Source organism: Zonotrichia albicollis, chromosome 28, assembly GCF_047830755.1.
Source record: "Zonotrichia albicollis isolate bZonAlb1 chromosome 28, bZonAlb1.hap1, whole genome shotgun sequence".
NCBI classification, from domain to species: domain Eukaryota; kingdom Metazoa; phylum Chordata; class Aves; order Passeriformes; family Passerellidae; genus Zonotrichia; species Zonotrichia albicollis.
In genome coordinates this window covers 6,456,991-6,471,407 of record NC_133846.1, presented here as the reverse complement: position 1 = coordinate 6,471,407, position 14,417 = coordinate 6,456,991, and the positions used below count along the sequence as shown (strand labels likewise).

At 52.9% G+C, this 14,417-nt stretch overlaps 1 protein-coding gene across 3 annotated transcripts in view; it reads left to right on the top strand.

The window, feature by feature from the left end:
* Nucleotides 1-14,417, top strand: part of PLXNA2 (plexin A2) — a 128,594-nt gene that overhangs the window by 73,071 nt on the left and 41,106 nt on the right. For all 3 annotated transcript variants that reach the window (XM_074528300.1, XM_074528298.1, XM_074528299.1), the window contains exons 7-12: nt 546-699; nt 1,138-1,234; nt 2,829-2,943; nt 11,073-11,273; nt 13,128-13,224; nt 13,954-14,147. In XM_074528300.1, the coding sequence (XP_074384401.1) occupies nt 546-699; nt 1,138-1,234; nt 2,829-2,943; nt 11,073-11,273; nt 13,128-13,224; nt 13,954-14,147 (858 nt within the window). The remainder of the gene's footprint in view (nt 1-545; nt 700-1,137; nt 1,235-2,828; nt 2,944-11,072; nt 11,274-13,127; nt 13,225-13,953; nt 14,148-14,417) is intronic.

Sequence of the window (14,417 nt, the reverse complement as noted above, 5' to 3'; positions counted from 1 at the left end):
GGCTCTCTGAGCCTTCCCAGCTGTTGCTGCCCCACTCCCCTGTGGCAGCTGGTGCTGCTGCCCCCCTTGCAGCCCCCTGTAAAAATGGTGTGGGGAGAGGGGGCTCAGTCCTGCAGGCACTGGCTTGCCATGGGGACACTGCCCAGCCATTCTGGGGACACTGGGACTCTCCTCCCAGCCAGGGCAGGGTGGTCTCCCCCATTCCTGCAGTGGGTATAGAGGTGGTTTGAGCTCATGGCTTTGGGGATGGTCCCTGCTGCTCTCAGGGTCCTGCCACAGGCACTGGGGCTGGCAAAGCAACCAGGGGACAAAAATCTGCCATTGCCAGCACCCCAAGGGTCAGCATGGTTTCTATCCACAAAACATCCTCGCCTTCCTTTTCCCTCCTCCCTTCCCCATCACAGGGCAGCTGGCACCAACAGTGGGCAGGTGTGTGATTTCAGGGGGTTGTTTTGGGTGGGAAACAGGCAGGGCTGGGGATTTGGGGGAGGTCTGGCTGCTCTCCTGCTGACAGCTCTGCTTTGCTCCCTGCTGTCCTGCTGCAGCTCAGGCTGCAGGTGAGCGACGCCCCAGACCTCAGTGCCGGGGTGAGCTGCCTCTTCGGGAACCTCAGCGAGGTGGAGGGGCAGGTGTCGGGCAGCCAGGTGCTCTGCGTGTCACCAGCGGCCAGAGACGTCCCTGCCATCCCCGTGGATCAGGGTAAGTGGTGGCTCCTCCAGCTGGCTGGGTGTTATTTACAGACATAAACAGGACGGGGCTGCTGTGGACGTGCCTCGAGCTGGTTTATTTTCCAGCATCAGTCTCATTCCATGGTTGTGACAATGGGAAGATGTCAGCAGCTCACATTCTAGGCAGCAGACACAGAACTTAATGTTGCAACTCACTTTATAAGCTTCTTGGCCAATCACACAAAGCAAAAGCACTCTGACAGTATTTATATCTGTATAGTATATATTCTATATTGACAGTAGTTCTATGTAACCACTTACAAGCACAGGTACCTTTGGTTAAACAATGCTGCCCCAACAGCAGCAGGGGGCTCAGCCGAGGGCAGTGGGCAGCAAATCCCGCTGGCTGTGCCAGCAGCAGGGACAGCAGGGACAGCAGGGACAGTGACAGGCCCTGCTCTGTCCCCAGACTGGTTCGGGGTCGTGCTCCAGCTGAAGTCCCGGGAGACCGGCAGGACCTTCGTCAGCACCGAGTTCAAGTTCTACAACTGCAGCGCCCACCAGCTGTGAGTGCCCCCTCCCCACCCCCAAAAACCACCCCGAGGATTTGGGGAGGGGGCTCTGGGGGTGGCACCGGGCCCGGGGCACAGGGAGGGCTCGGGGGGCTCCGGGGGGATCCGGGAGAAGCGGAGGAGGCAGAGCCGGGAGCAACCTCAACCTGCTGGTGCCCCCAAGCTGCGCGATCCCGCAACTGAGAGCGGGATGGAGCCGGGAGGGATGGGAACGGGGATGGGACTGGGGGATTAGGGATTGGGGACGGGGAATTGGAAATGGGATTGGGGGGAAGGGAAGGGAAGGGAAGGGAAGGGAAGGGAAGGGAAGGGAAGGGAAGGGAAGGGAAGGGAAGGGAAGGGAAGGGAAGGGAAGGGAAGGGAAGGGAAGGGAAGGGAAGGGAAGGGAAGGGAAGGGAAGGGAAGGGAAGGGAAGGTGGGATATGGAGGAGGTGGGATATGGAGGAGGTGGGATATGGAGGAGGTGGGATATGGAGGAGGTGGGATGTGGGCAGGGAAAGGTGGGATGCTGGCTGTGGGAGCCCTTGCTGGGAGTGCTGGAGGGCAGGTGAGCTGAGGTGCCCCAGACCCAAAGAGGGACAGAAACGGGTCAGACAAATGAGTAATTAAAGAAGCTCTCAGCACCCCCCAGATTTGCTATGATGATCAGAGTAAGCTCCCCTGGCTATCGAGGAGAGCAGGAATGCTCAGGAGAGCACAATGAGCCCTCGGAGCTGTTGTGGTGGCAGCAGCTCTCACTGCCCTGCTCCCCGTGCCCCCTGGCACAGCCCAGCCTGCAGAGCTGCTCTGCTCCTCTCCAGAGCTGCCCCAGGCCACGCTGCCACCTCCCTGGTGACATTGGTCTGCCTGGCCTGGCCTGGCTCCAGCAGTCCCGGGCACTTCCCTGTGCAGTGCCTGGAGCCACGGGCAGGGCATGGCCCGAATCCACGGGCACAGCTGATCCTGCTGCCACCAAGGGCTGCCACGTGGCACCAGGGGTGGCCTCGGAGATGGAGGAGGTGGCAACTGCCAGGGCTGGCAGCTGTCACAGCTCCTGCCTCTCTGTGAGAGGGGAACAAAACCCACCCGGCCGCTCTGCTGGCAGCTGGCTCCCCTGGGGCTGAACAGGGTCTGTGTTCTTTCAAAAACATTTCATAAGCAGTTATTTTCTTTTCCCCAACATGAATCAAAAGCACTTGCAGCACCCCCTGCACTCCAAGGCCAGGCAGGAGCGTTGCTGCTGCCTTGAAGCATTCCTGACTTGCAGAACAACTGATCCCATTTTTGCCAGGCTTGCCTTCCTTCCTAGGAGCCAAAGCCCCAGCCTGGTGCCTGTGCAGTGCCCTGCTCTATTTTACACCAATCCAAGGATGTGCAGTAAATCCCAGCTTGCATTTTACTCTGGGATAAACTGTGAGGCTGCCCCAGGTCTGTTTTTGGAGTGTGTGCGTTTTCCCAAAGTCATTTCTTGTTTTGTCCTCTATCAAAGGAATTCTCCACCAAAGGAATTATTTTCCCAGGAAAATAATTTGAATTTCTGGCAAGGCCTGGAGGAGGCTGCAGCCCTGCCAGGGTGCTGAGGCCTGTGCTGACCCTGCTCTCCCCCCAGGTGCCTGTCCTGTGTGAACAGTGCCTTCCGCTGCCACTGGTGCAAGTACAGGAACCTGTGCACCCACGACCCCACCACCTGCTCCTTCCAGGAGGGGAGGATCAACGTCTCTGAGGTACCATGGGATGGTGGTCATGGGGTCCCAGGGTGAGGGGAGAGACAGGATCTGACTCTGTGGTTCAGAAGGCTTGATTTATTTTTTGATATTTTTTATTTTAATAATTATTTAAATATATATATAATTTTATTCTATATATTATAATTATTTTATTATATATATTAATTTATTATATATATCATAATTATTTTATTATATATTATTTTATTATCTATATTATAATTATTTTGTTATATATATTATATTAAAACTATACTAAAAGAATAGAAGAAAGCTTTTCCTCTGAAGGCTAGCTAAGAATAGAATAAGAAGGAATGATAACAAAGGTTTGTGGCTTGGACTCTCTGTCCGAGCCAACCGACTGTGATTGGCCATTAATTAGAAACAACCACATGAGACCAATCACAGATTGCTGTTACATTCCACAGCAGCAGATAATCAATGTTTACATTTTGTTCCTGAGGTCTCTCAGCTTCTCAGGAGCAAAAATCCCAAGGAAAGGATTTTCCATGAAAGATGTCTGTGACAGTACCACACTGGGATTCCTCCCTCTGTCCTCTGTTTTTCCATGCCCCAAGCACCACAACCGTGCTGATGTGAGCTTTGTGGGTCTGTGTGGTGCCCACAAGTGCAGGAGCAGCTCTAAAGCAGGGCAGGGTTGGTGTCACTGAAGGGCTGCTCCTGACCTGAGCAGCAGAGCCGAGCCTCCCCTGCAGTGTGGGAATGCCCAGGTTCATTAATTACAGTAATTGCTGTAGTGCTTTCCCCCAGGGGTGCCAGAGACTCCAGCACTTCCAGCAGCTCTGCTTTGCTCGCTCTGAGCAGAGCTCTGGTCCCTCCTGTTGGGATTTATGGAGAGCCTGCCTGTGGCTGATGAAGGAGGGAATTACCAAAGAGCACAGGCCCAGATTTTGGAAAAGGGAGCTGGTTTGGGTTCCAGCACCGTGGACCCGGAGCCATCTCTCTTAGCAGCTCATAAAAGGTGTGGGGCTCCCATCCAAAAATGCTTTTAACACTTGGAAAGGCACAGGCTGTGAGTGGCTGTGCCAGCTCTCCTGAGTGTCCCAGGGCAGAGGCATCCGTGGAGGAAAGGGGTTTGTTAGCACAAATTCCTGATTTACCACTGCAAGGAGCCCTTGGTCCGGGGTTCCTGCACTCCTTGTCCTGCCTGATTCATCCTCACAGGGTCCTGGTGCTGCAGGGTCCTGCTCTCTGCCCTCACTGTGCCCACAAACAGCTTTGTAGCACCTGAAATGAGTGCAGCTCCTAAAGCTGCAGGGGAAAAATTGTTTAAAAGATGCTCTGGAAATCCTGAGAGTGCTGGAAAGTGGGAAAGGCAGCAGTGAGGACATCTACAAATAGGGGAAAAAGAGAGGAAAGTGTGCCAGCATCCAGACAAATCCTTGTCAGTGAGTGATGGAGATGGAGAAAACAGGAGGGATCAGTCAGTGCTGTAAACACTGAGCTGTCAAAAGGAGTGAAGGTTCAGCCAGCTTGGTGCTAAACTGGGAGTAAACTCCACTCCTGTGTCTCCCTGGCTGCCAGGAGAGGTAGAGGGCAGAGTCATTTCTGAGCTGTGCAAGGACCTGGTGGGAAGCTGCAAACAAAAGGATGGGAATGGGTGCCCAGGGAGAAGCTGCCACCCCATGAACAAACCAAACCCTTTCTCCATCTTTCAAAGTCAGGAAAGTTCCTTTCACCATATCAAGAGAAGGCAAAACCCTTTGCCTCTCCTGCTCTTGAGTGCTGGGGTGGGTTCTCCTTCAAACTCCAAGCATCCCTGTTCTCCTCCACACCCCAATAATCCCTGTTCTCCCAGGCTGCTCAGGTGGAGCTCTCCCTTCTCTGGGTCCCCAGCCCTGGGATTTCAGCAGTGTCTGACAAGTCCCTGCTAGAGCAGAGCAATCCCATCATCTCTGTTTGCCTCCTGGGAGCACCCTCGGGTCACACAGAGGGAGAGAGGAGCAGTTGGTGTCCCTGGAAGTTCCTGCTGGGATCACAGGGCTGCCTCCAAAGAACTTCCTCTGTTTTCATCTTGCAGAGGATTTCTCACCAGGGATGTTCTGGGACACCTCACACCCTCCTGGAGATTACCTGGTGGTTTGGGACACCTCACACCTTGCTGGTGATTAGCTTTGATAAGGGCTGATGATAATGATACAAGTGCTCTCCATCATTTCTCCCCCAGACCTCTGAGCACAGGCCAAGCCACCCCAAGTAAATGTGTTTGCTCATTTAAGAGCAATGAATTTCCCCTCCACACACAGCCTGGTGATGATGCCTTTGCTGTGGGCTCTTCACCAACACACAAATAAGCAAATGCCTCATGGAGGGTTTCCTCTCCTCAACCGATTCAGATCACAATGTTCTCATTGTGTCACGGCCTGATGTATTAGGAAATTGTTTGTGCTTCCCCTGGCTGCCTCCCCAGCAGAGCCAGTGGTGTTTGGAGTGGGGATCTCCGTGCCTGTGCCCTACTTTCAGTCCCCTGTGCCTCTCCTTACGTAAGGTTTACACACGTGTTCACACGGGCCTGCACATCGCTCGCGTCTTTATCTTTAATTCAAGGGAAAATATCTTGAATATTCCCTTTTACTCCTGGCCCATCAGAACTGGCATCCCAGTGGGATTGGATGTGTAACGAGCTCCCTTTGATGCTCCCAGGAGTTGTCTGTCTGGAGGAGGAACGAGGGCTGCAAGCCTCAGCCACTTCGGGAGGAGATGGGGGAGAGAAATTCCCTTTTCATGGGCTGTGCTCTTGCTCCTTGCAAGCCTCTGCCCTGCCTGCCATGGAAATACAGCCCAGGGAGTTTTCTCATTCCTCCACCTGCCCTGCCCACAGGAATTGTGTGCTCAGATCCCAGGGCAGAACTCAGGGAGCCCCAAAGGTGTGTGGGTGCTTTAGGAACAGTGGAGCTGTGGTTTGGGGTCACTGGTCAGTGGATGCAGATATTTCACAGCCTTTACAGCAGAGGGATCCTGCAGGACAGAGCTGGCTGCTCCTGATGTTCTCCCTCTCCTGGGAATTTCTGAGATCCTCTGAGGTCTCCCTTTCCAGGTAGCCAATTCTTTAGGAGTTAATTATTAGAGAAGCAATTATTTCCCCATCCTTTCCCTGGTCAGAGCCTTCACTGTCAGCTGAAGGTGCCTGCTCAGACCTTGCCCCCACTAAATCAGGATTTCTCCAAGAGATTCTCCTGGGTGTGGAGCACTGATTGTCCCACTTTACAAAACCCCAATCAAGCCAATGATGCCACTTTAATGTGCCTGATGTGGCTTGGCTTGTGTGTGTGTGTGTGTGTGTGTGTGGTTTTGTGATGTCTCTCTCTAAATGAGGAGGAATGTGGATTCATAAACATCCTCACACCCCATCCCAGAGGAGAGCTAGAACCAAATAAATCCTCTTAGCTCCCCAGGATGTGAGAGCCCGTCCCCCTTTGATGTCCAGTGTGTGCTGATAATGCCATTTCCACAGGGGGACGCTGATCTGGGGACACAGAGCTCCAGATTCGGGGATTTCAGTGCCCTTGGGGCTCCTTTGAATTCCCACTGATTTCATGGCAACGCCCTTGCCCCCGGCTGTGCCCTTGGGTGCTGAGTGCTGCTTGATGTGCCCTGAAGGAAACAAAACAAACCAGAACCGGCCCTGCAGAGCTGCCCTGCCAATCCCCACGCCAGCAGGGCTGAGATGTGCTGGAGGTGACTCAGAGCCACAGCTCAGGCCACCAAAGGCAGCCAATGACTTTGCAGGGTCACACTTCACTTTGGGGAGATGCCTTTGCCTGAAATAGGAGCAAAAAGCCCGGTTTCAGCAAAATTCCCTCAGCTCTGAGCCGTGGCAGTGCTTTTATCAGCCGTGCTGTGGATGTTTGGTGTTCAGAGGGAGGGGAGGGATGCAGGGGCAGAGGGAGATGCTCCTGCCTGTAACTTGGACCAGGGAGCTGCTCCTGGCACACAAAGGGATGTTCACAGCAGGGAAAGGTTCTGAACACCCCCCTGCCTCCCAAAGTGATGGAGAAGACCCAAGTTAGAGCTTTTATCAGCCGTGCTGTGGATGTTTGGTGTTCAGAGCAAGGGATGCAGGGGCAGAGGGAGATGCTCCTGCCTGTACCCTGACCAGGGCGCTGCTCCTGGCACACAAAGGGATGTTCACAGCAGGGAAAGGTTCTGAACACCCCCCTGCCTCCCAAAGTGATGGAGAAGACCCAGGCTGGAGCTCAGGGCTGGTGGTGTGGGTCAGGAACTCGCCAGGCTGGGCTCCAGCTGCCTTCCTTTCATGTCTGGTTTCCAAGGAGCGGGGGCTGCTCTCCCTTCCAGTGGCATAAATGAAGGATAATGTGTTTCCATGAGTGACAGGCACTGTAATTTATATCATTGGGAGCACAACTGTGAACCAGGGGTTTACATGCACGTGCCAGATTGGGTTATGTTTATAACTTTAAAATAACGTGCGGCAAGTTAACATTTGTGGAGAGTTTGCGGGGGTTTTTTGAAGATGAAAAGTACAGAAACAGTCTATTTTCTGCCATTTGGGCTAAATCCTCTAGTCAGAAGAATTGCCTGCCATTTCTAGGCAATTTTTTTTTCCAAATAAGAGCAAGGAGGTTTGACCTACTAAAACTGCTCGGTTAAACACAAATAATAACCATGGGTGCTCTGTTCTGCTCCAGAGACAGCTGCAGAACGTGGGTCTTTAAGGTATTTATAGACCTTGGAGTCTTTGAGGCTAAAAAGTGTTGGAGAAGCATAAAATGTCTTTGTAAATTGTGTGTGCTGATACTTCACAGGCAGAACATTCCCCGAGAGTCTGTGCCACTCAGGCACCCCAGCCTTGTCTTCCTCCAGCAGATCTGATCCGTGTTTATTCTGGCTCCGGGAAGTCAAGGAGGATAATGAGAGGATTCTGCCTGTTTGTTTAGAGAGAGGAGGCAATAATGGCCTTTCTGACTCGCTGCAGGATTTACCTCTCGTGAATTAAAAAACAAAGTAAACTGATTATGGAACGAGCTGTGTGTTCCACCGCCTTCACTCGGTGTTTTCTGGCTGGTTCTGGCTTTTCCTGGGGAGGGAGCCAGGATGGGGCACCCAGGCTGAGCCTGGCACTGCAGGGACACGAGGAGGGACCTTGGCTGGTGCTGCCAACCCTTCCCAGGGAAATTCCTGTTGAGGGGATCAGCATGGACAGAGGCACTGCCCAACCGATGATAAATAAACCCCTGACAAAATCATTTACCTGAGCACTGGCTGTTCCACCAGGGAGCAGCTGGGGGAGGTGGTGGATTTTCAGGGGTTTGGGGATGCAAGGGTGTGGCTGTGCAGGGATTTGGGTGCAGTGAATTGGGTTTTCAGGGATTTGGGGTGCAGGGATGTGGCTGTCAGGGATTTGGGATGCAGGGGTGTGGCTGTGCAGGGATTTGGGTGCAGTGAATTGGGTTTTCAGGGATTTGGGGTGCAGGGATGTGGCTGTGCAGGGATTTGGGTGCAGTGAATTGGGTTTTCAGGGATTTGGGGATGCAGGGGTGTGGCTGTCAGGGATTTGGGGTGCAGGGACATGACTGTGCAGAGATTTGGGTGCAGGGACATGGCTGTGCAAGGATATGGGTGCAGAGACATGGGTTTTCAGGGATTTGGAGTGAAGGGATGTGTCTGTGCAGGATTTGGGTAGAGGGACATGGGTTTTTAGGTATTTGGGGTGCAGAGGCATGGCTGTGCAGGGATTTGGGGTACAGGGATGTGGCTGTGCAAGGATTTGGGTGCAGAGACATGATTTTTCAGGGATTTGGGGTGCAGGGATGTGGCTGTGCAGGTATTTGGGGTGCAGGGATTTGGCTCTGCAGGGCTGTGGGTGCACATCACTGAGGCAGCAATTTAAAAAGCAAATTGGAAGAAGAAAAGCCCTGAAAGCTGAGCTTTCCCTGGGGCTGGAAATGCCCGCAGGGGCTGCCCAGGATCTGAGGGTCTGAGCTGACCCGAGCCCTCCCCAGCCCCTGCAGCTCCTGTGCCCAGCTCAGAAATTCAGCAGGCACTGCCTGCAGCAGCGTGGCTGCCCACGAGCATCCTGGCTCTGCTGGAGTCTGGCATCCTCCCACAGATCCCTGCATCCCCAACGTGGATCCCTTGTTAGTGTGATCACTGCAGCTGTCAGCCAGCACCGAGGGGCCGCCCGCTCCTGCTCGGGCTGCCTCGCCTTCCCCACAGCCCCAATGTGACATTTTCCATCCTCTGGAACCAAAGGAATGGAAAAAAAGATAAATCTATTTTGCCCCACTTGTCTCTAATGATGGCAGAGCAGATTTTGCTGGCAGCACTTTCAGCAGCAGGGAGCAGATGTGGGATGGAGTCCCCTCCTGTGCCTGGGAAGGAAAGGAAGGAGCCTCTCCTTAGCAGTCTCCTCACGGACTGAGCTGGCCAGGAGGGATAATGGTCCATAACATATTCATTATTTTCAGGACTGTGCACTGAAGTTCTCCCACTGGTGATGCAAGTGGAGATATTTTGTTTTCAGTTGTAATGGGGTAAAGGATTCTGCAGCTCTGGGTTGCTTTTCCTTCCAGCCCTCGGGGCTGGGCCCCTCTGCTGGAGCTCAATGGGACTTTGGGGTGAAATCGAACCCTTAGTGCAGGCAGGTGTTGAGTGGAAGGTGGCTCAGGTGAGTGGTGCTTCAGGAGAGGAGGGAATGTGCAGAGTCAGCTTGGAAGAGCTGGATGGAAAATGCTGTGAATCCATTTTCCATCAAAAATGGGCTGGATCCAGGTGCCAGGGTCAGTGGGAAGCAGGGAATGCCATTCCCTCCCAGCCTCTGAACCCTCTCCTCTGCAGCAAAGGGCCTCCCTTCCCTCCCCAGCGCGGCTGATGGAGTTTGAAATCACTCTTGGCTGTTAATCCGTGAAAGTCCCTGTTAGGAATAAAATAAAATATATATACGGAAAAGTGCCACTAAAAAGGTTTATGAGGCTGCAGTTTAAGTGAGTGGCTGCTCCAGAGCAGAGCATCTGTTCCTCATTTACAGCTGGCTTGAGCCATGCTGAAACACTTCCCCTGGCCCTGCCTGGGGGCTGCCTGCCCTGGGGAGGGGGATTTTCCCCATTTCCCCCCTGGGCACGATGGCTCCTGGCACTGCCATCAGCACGATTCCCTTTCATCCCCAGGCTGCAGGGGCTTGGGGTGCCGCTCTGGGATTTGGCAGAGGGAATGGAGACTGACGTGTTTGTTCTAAACTCCTGCTTTAGCTGGGGATTAATCACTCAGTGTCAGGTGCTTACAGGTACTTAGGTACCTTGTTCCATTAGATCAAAGAAAATTAGAGCTGAGCAGAATGTAAATACAGCTGGTGGTCAGAGGTGCCGCAGTTCCTGCTGTAGAAATTGGAGAAAAATTGTATTTCCCAGTGTGTTGTGCAGAGATAATGTTTGGGATGTTGAGATCTCACGGGAGGGATGTCACACTGTTACCAGCAGCTGATAAGTCATTTTTTGTGGTTCATTCAGACATTCTGTTTGTGCTTGGGTGACCTGGATATCTGTGCAATGGTGTTTCACAGAGTCACACATGCTTTGGATGGGAAGGTGTCATGGTTTTGTTCACATCTCCCAGAGCCTGAAACACTGAGGTGTCCTTGATTGCCAGGCCTGGAGAGGAATTGTTGTGTCTGACCGAAACGGGAGAGCAGCATTATATATATATAACTCCATATATATAATATATATAGCTCCAAAGTCATACTGTGTATGGAGTTTGGGGTTATACGCTCCAAATATTGCAGGATTTGCAGAATTGCAGGATCACTATTATATTTAAAAAAAAAAGAAAAATATAAAAAATATAAGTACGGGGTTAGGAGTTACACACTCCAAATTTTGCAGGATTTGCAGGATTGCAGGATTACAATTATATAAAAAATATATAAGAAAAAATTAAGATATAAAAATATAAAATATAAAAATATAACCTATAAAAAGTATAAAAATAAAAATATTAAAATATTAACAATCTAAAATATAAAAATATAAATATATAAAAATATATATAAAATATTAAAAAAAGTATAAAAAATATAAAAGCTAAAATGCTAAAGCATCCCCAGCACACCCCACCCATGACCTCGCCCCTGTCCCGTTGCCTCGCAGGACTGCCCGCAGCTGTTCCCCACGGAGGAGATCCTGATCCCGGTGGGAGAGGTGAAGCCCATCACGCTGAGGGCCCGGAACCTGCCACAGCCCCAGTCGGGCCAGAGGGGCTACGAGTGCGTGCTCAGCATCCAGGGCATCGTGCACAGGGTGCCCGCCCTGCGCTTCAACAGCTCCAGCGTGCAGTGCCAGAACAGCTCGGTGCGTGAGAGCGGTGTGGGCATGGGCATGGGCACAGGCATGGGCATGGGCATGGGCACGGGCACGGGCTGGGCATGGGCACAGGCATGGGCACGGGCCGGGCATGGGCACGGGCATGGGCATGGGCACGGGCATGGGCATGGGCACAGGCACGGGCTGGGCATGGGTACGGGCTGGGCATGGGCACGGGCTGGGCATGGCTGGCAGCACCAGGGAGGGGGGAAAATCTCTCTAATCCCAAATCCCAGGTGGGAGAATGCCCACAGGATCTGGAGTGCCCTGGCTGCCTGTGGAGGGTCAGCCGGGGAAAGGGGAGGAGGAGGGAATGCAGGAGGTGTTGAGGCAGGCTAATTCACACGCGGGGAGATAAGGAGAATCACAGACCCCTTATCGGGGAGCTGTCACATCCCAGGTCACGGTGGCTGGATGAATAGAGTGGTGCTGGAGAGCGGGGAAGGAGGGGGAGAGGGAAAGTGATGGGGGAGAGAGAGAGCGGGGCTGGAGAGGGGAATCACTGGGTGGAGGGGGAATCACTGGGTGATGCTGCCCAAGAAAGGGGAATCACCGGGTGATGCTGCCCTAGAGCAGGGCAGGGTTATCCCCTCCTCAAAACAGGGCTCAACCTCACCAGAACACCCCAAATTCACCCTGCTGGGCACTCTGTGATGCCAAAACACAAATGGCAAAGCCAGGCACCCCCACCCTGATCCAAATTTGGGTCTCCTGTGTCCCTTCACGAGTGTGGCCCTTCCTCTGCTCACCATGTGCTCAGAAAGGGCCCTGGGCAAAAAGGGCACAGTCAGTTTGTTTTAGGCCGCACAACAGAGTCCACTTGAATATTCAGTGCAGATGGCCTTAAATTGTTAATGAAGTTTTGAATTTTTTAAAGTTTTACTGGATATTTATACATCGCTGGTCGTCTTTGGGCCTTGCAGCTTGGTGGATAATAAATGCATTAATAGTACATAGTACTTTTCCTATCCAGAGTGATTTATAAGCATTAGAGAAGCACTTTTATTGCTGTTGGGCTGATAGGAGGTGGTAGGGGGAGGATGTGGGGGCCATTCTGGACTCACAGCTTCTCGTTCCACCCCAGCTTAGTAAAACCCAGCACAGTGAAACGTGAGTTAAAGCTGCACAGCTGCTGCCCAGGGACGGGCAGAGCACTCTGCCCTGCTTTCATCACCACTCCCTCCTCCCATGGAGCGTGGCAATGCTCACTCACCTCCTGAAGTCTTTTTAGCAGCTCTTGGTTGACCTAAAGAGAGCTCCAGAGTGGGGCCTGGCCAGTGCTGGGTGTGATAATGGGAATTTCAGCATTCACTGGGAATTCAGCTGCAGCATCCAGCCTCACTCAGCCACGGGCCCCAGGATGTCAGAAAGAGGGGAATAATTCAGGCCAGTGCTGTCCTGGGGCAGGCTGAGGCAGTGGCTGGGGCTCTGCACCATCTATTTTTGCTCTATTTTCCTGTTCCACCTGCAAAGCTCTGCACTGGGGTTGTGGAGCTCCCAGTCACAAACTGGGCAAGAAGCAGCCTGAGGGCAGCTCCAGTCCCAGTCTGGTTACCTGGAGGGGCTGCGTTGGCAAGCCAGAGACTGAGTGATGACAGCAGCCACTGCAAGAGGAATAATTAATCTGGTACCTCTCACAAGGACTAGATCTGATTTAATTATCTCCTCCTGATGAGGAGAAGGGACTCAGAGCAGAACCCTGGAGATGAAGTGTAAAAATGTGGTGTCTGAGGCACCAGCAGATGTTTTTAAGCAGAGAATAAAGATGGTTTCTCTCAAAAAACCCTCTTTGCCTGGGAGTGTTGTCTCCCCAAGCATTTCACTCTGGATCTTACCCTGCAGTACCTCTATGATGGGATGGACATCAGCAACCTGGCAGTGGACTTTGCCGTGGTTTGGAATGGGAACTTTGTCATCGACAACCCCGAGAATGTGAAAGGTAAAATCTGCTTGAATTGGCTTCAGGCCATGCCAGTTGTGTCCCTTGGAAGTCCCTCAACCCCAGCTATACCCTAAGTGTATATCCCAGCTGTATCCCAAGGAAATACCCAATTCTCAGCTGTATCCTGAGGGAATCCCCAATCCCAGCTGCACCCCAAGGGAATCCCTCAGTCCTGATTGAATCTGTACACCCCGACTGTGTCCCATGGAAATCCCTCAATCCCACCTGTACCCCAAGGGTATATCCCAGCTGTATCCTGAGGGAATCTCCCAATCCCAGCCATGTCCCAAGTGAATCCCTTCAATCCCAGCCATGTCCCAAGTGAATCCCCCAATCCCAGCTCCATCCAGAGGGAATCCCCCAATCCCAGCTGCACCCCAAGGGAATCCCCCAGCCCCAGCTGCACCCCCAGTAATTCTGCAGTCCCAGGTGCTCCTCCAGTACCAGCTGTGTCACAAGGGAATCCCCCAGTCCCAGGTGGCCCCCAATCCCACCTGCACCCCAAGGGAATCCCCCAGTCCCAGGTGGCCCCCAATCCCAGCTGCACCCCAAGGGAATCCCTTCAATCCCAGCCATGTCCCAAGTGAATCCCCCAGTCCCAGCTGCATCCAGAGGGAATCCCCCAATCCCAGCTGCACCCCGAGTGATTCCCCAGCCCCAGCTGCACCCCCATCCCCAGCTGCCCCCCAGGATCCCCCCCAGCTAACCCCCGTCCCTGTCCCGCAGTGCACCTGTACAAGTGCGCGGCGCAGCGCGAGAGCTGCGGGCTGTGCCTCAAGGCCGAGCCGCGCTTCGCGTGCGGCTGGTGCAGCGGCGAGGGGCGCTGCACCCTGCGGCCCCACTGCAGCTCCCCGGGCGCGCTGCCCTGGCTCCACTGGGCCGGACACAACGTCAAGTGCTCCAACCCGCGCATCACCGAGGTGAGCCCGGCCCCGGCCCCGGCCCCTGCTCCCTGGCGTGGCAGCGGGACCCTGGATGGGGATGAGTGCATTGACTCTGTGATTGCAGAAGGCTGATTAAATGCTTTATTCTAGCATATGATACTATATATAGTATATATGTACTATATATCTATATAGGTATATACTATATGGATATATAGTATATATACTATAGATATGTAGTATATATATACTATATATCTATATAGATACTATAGATATATACTAGATATATAGATAGATGTAGAT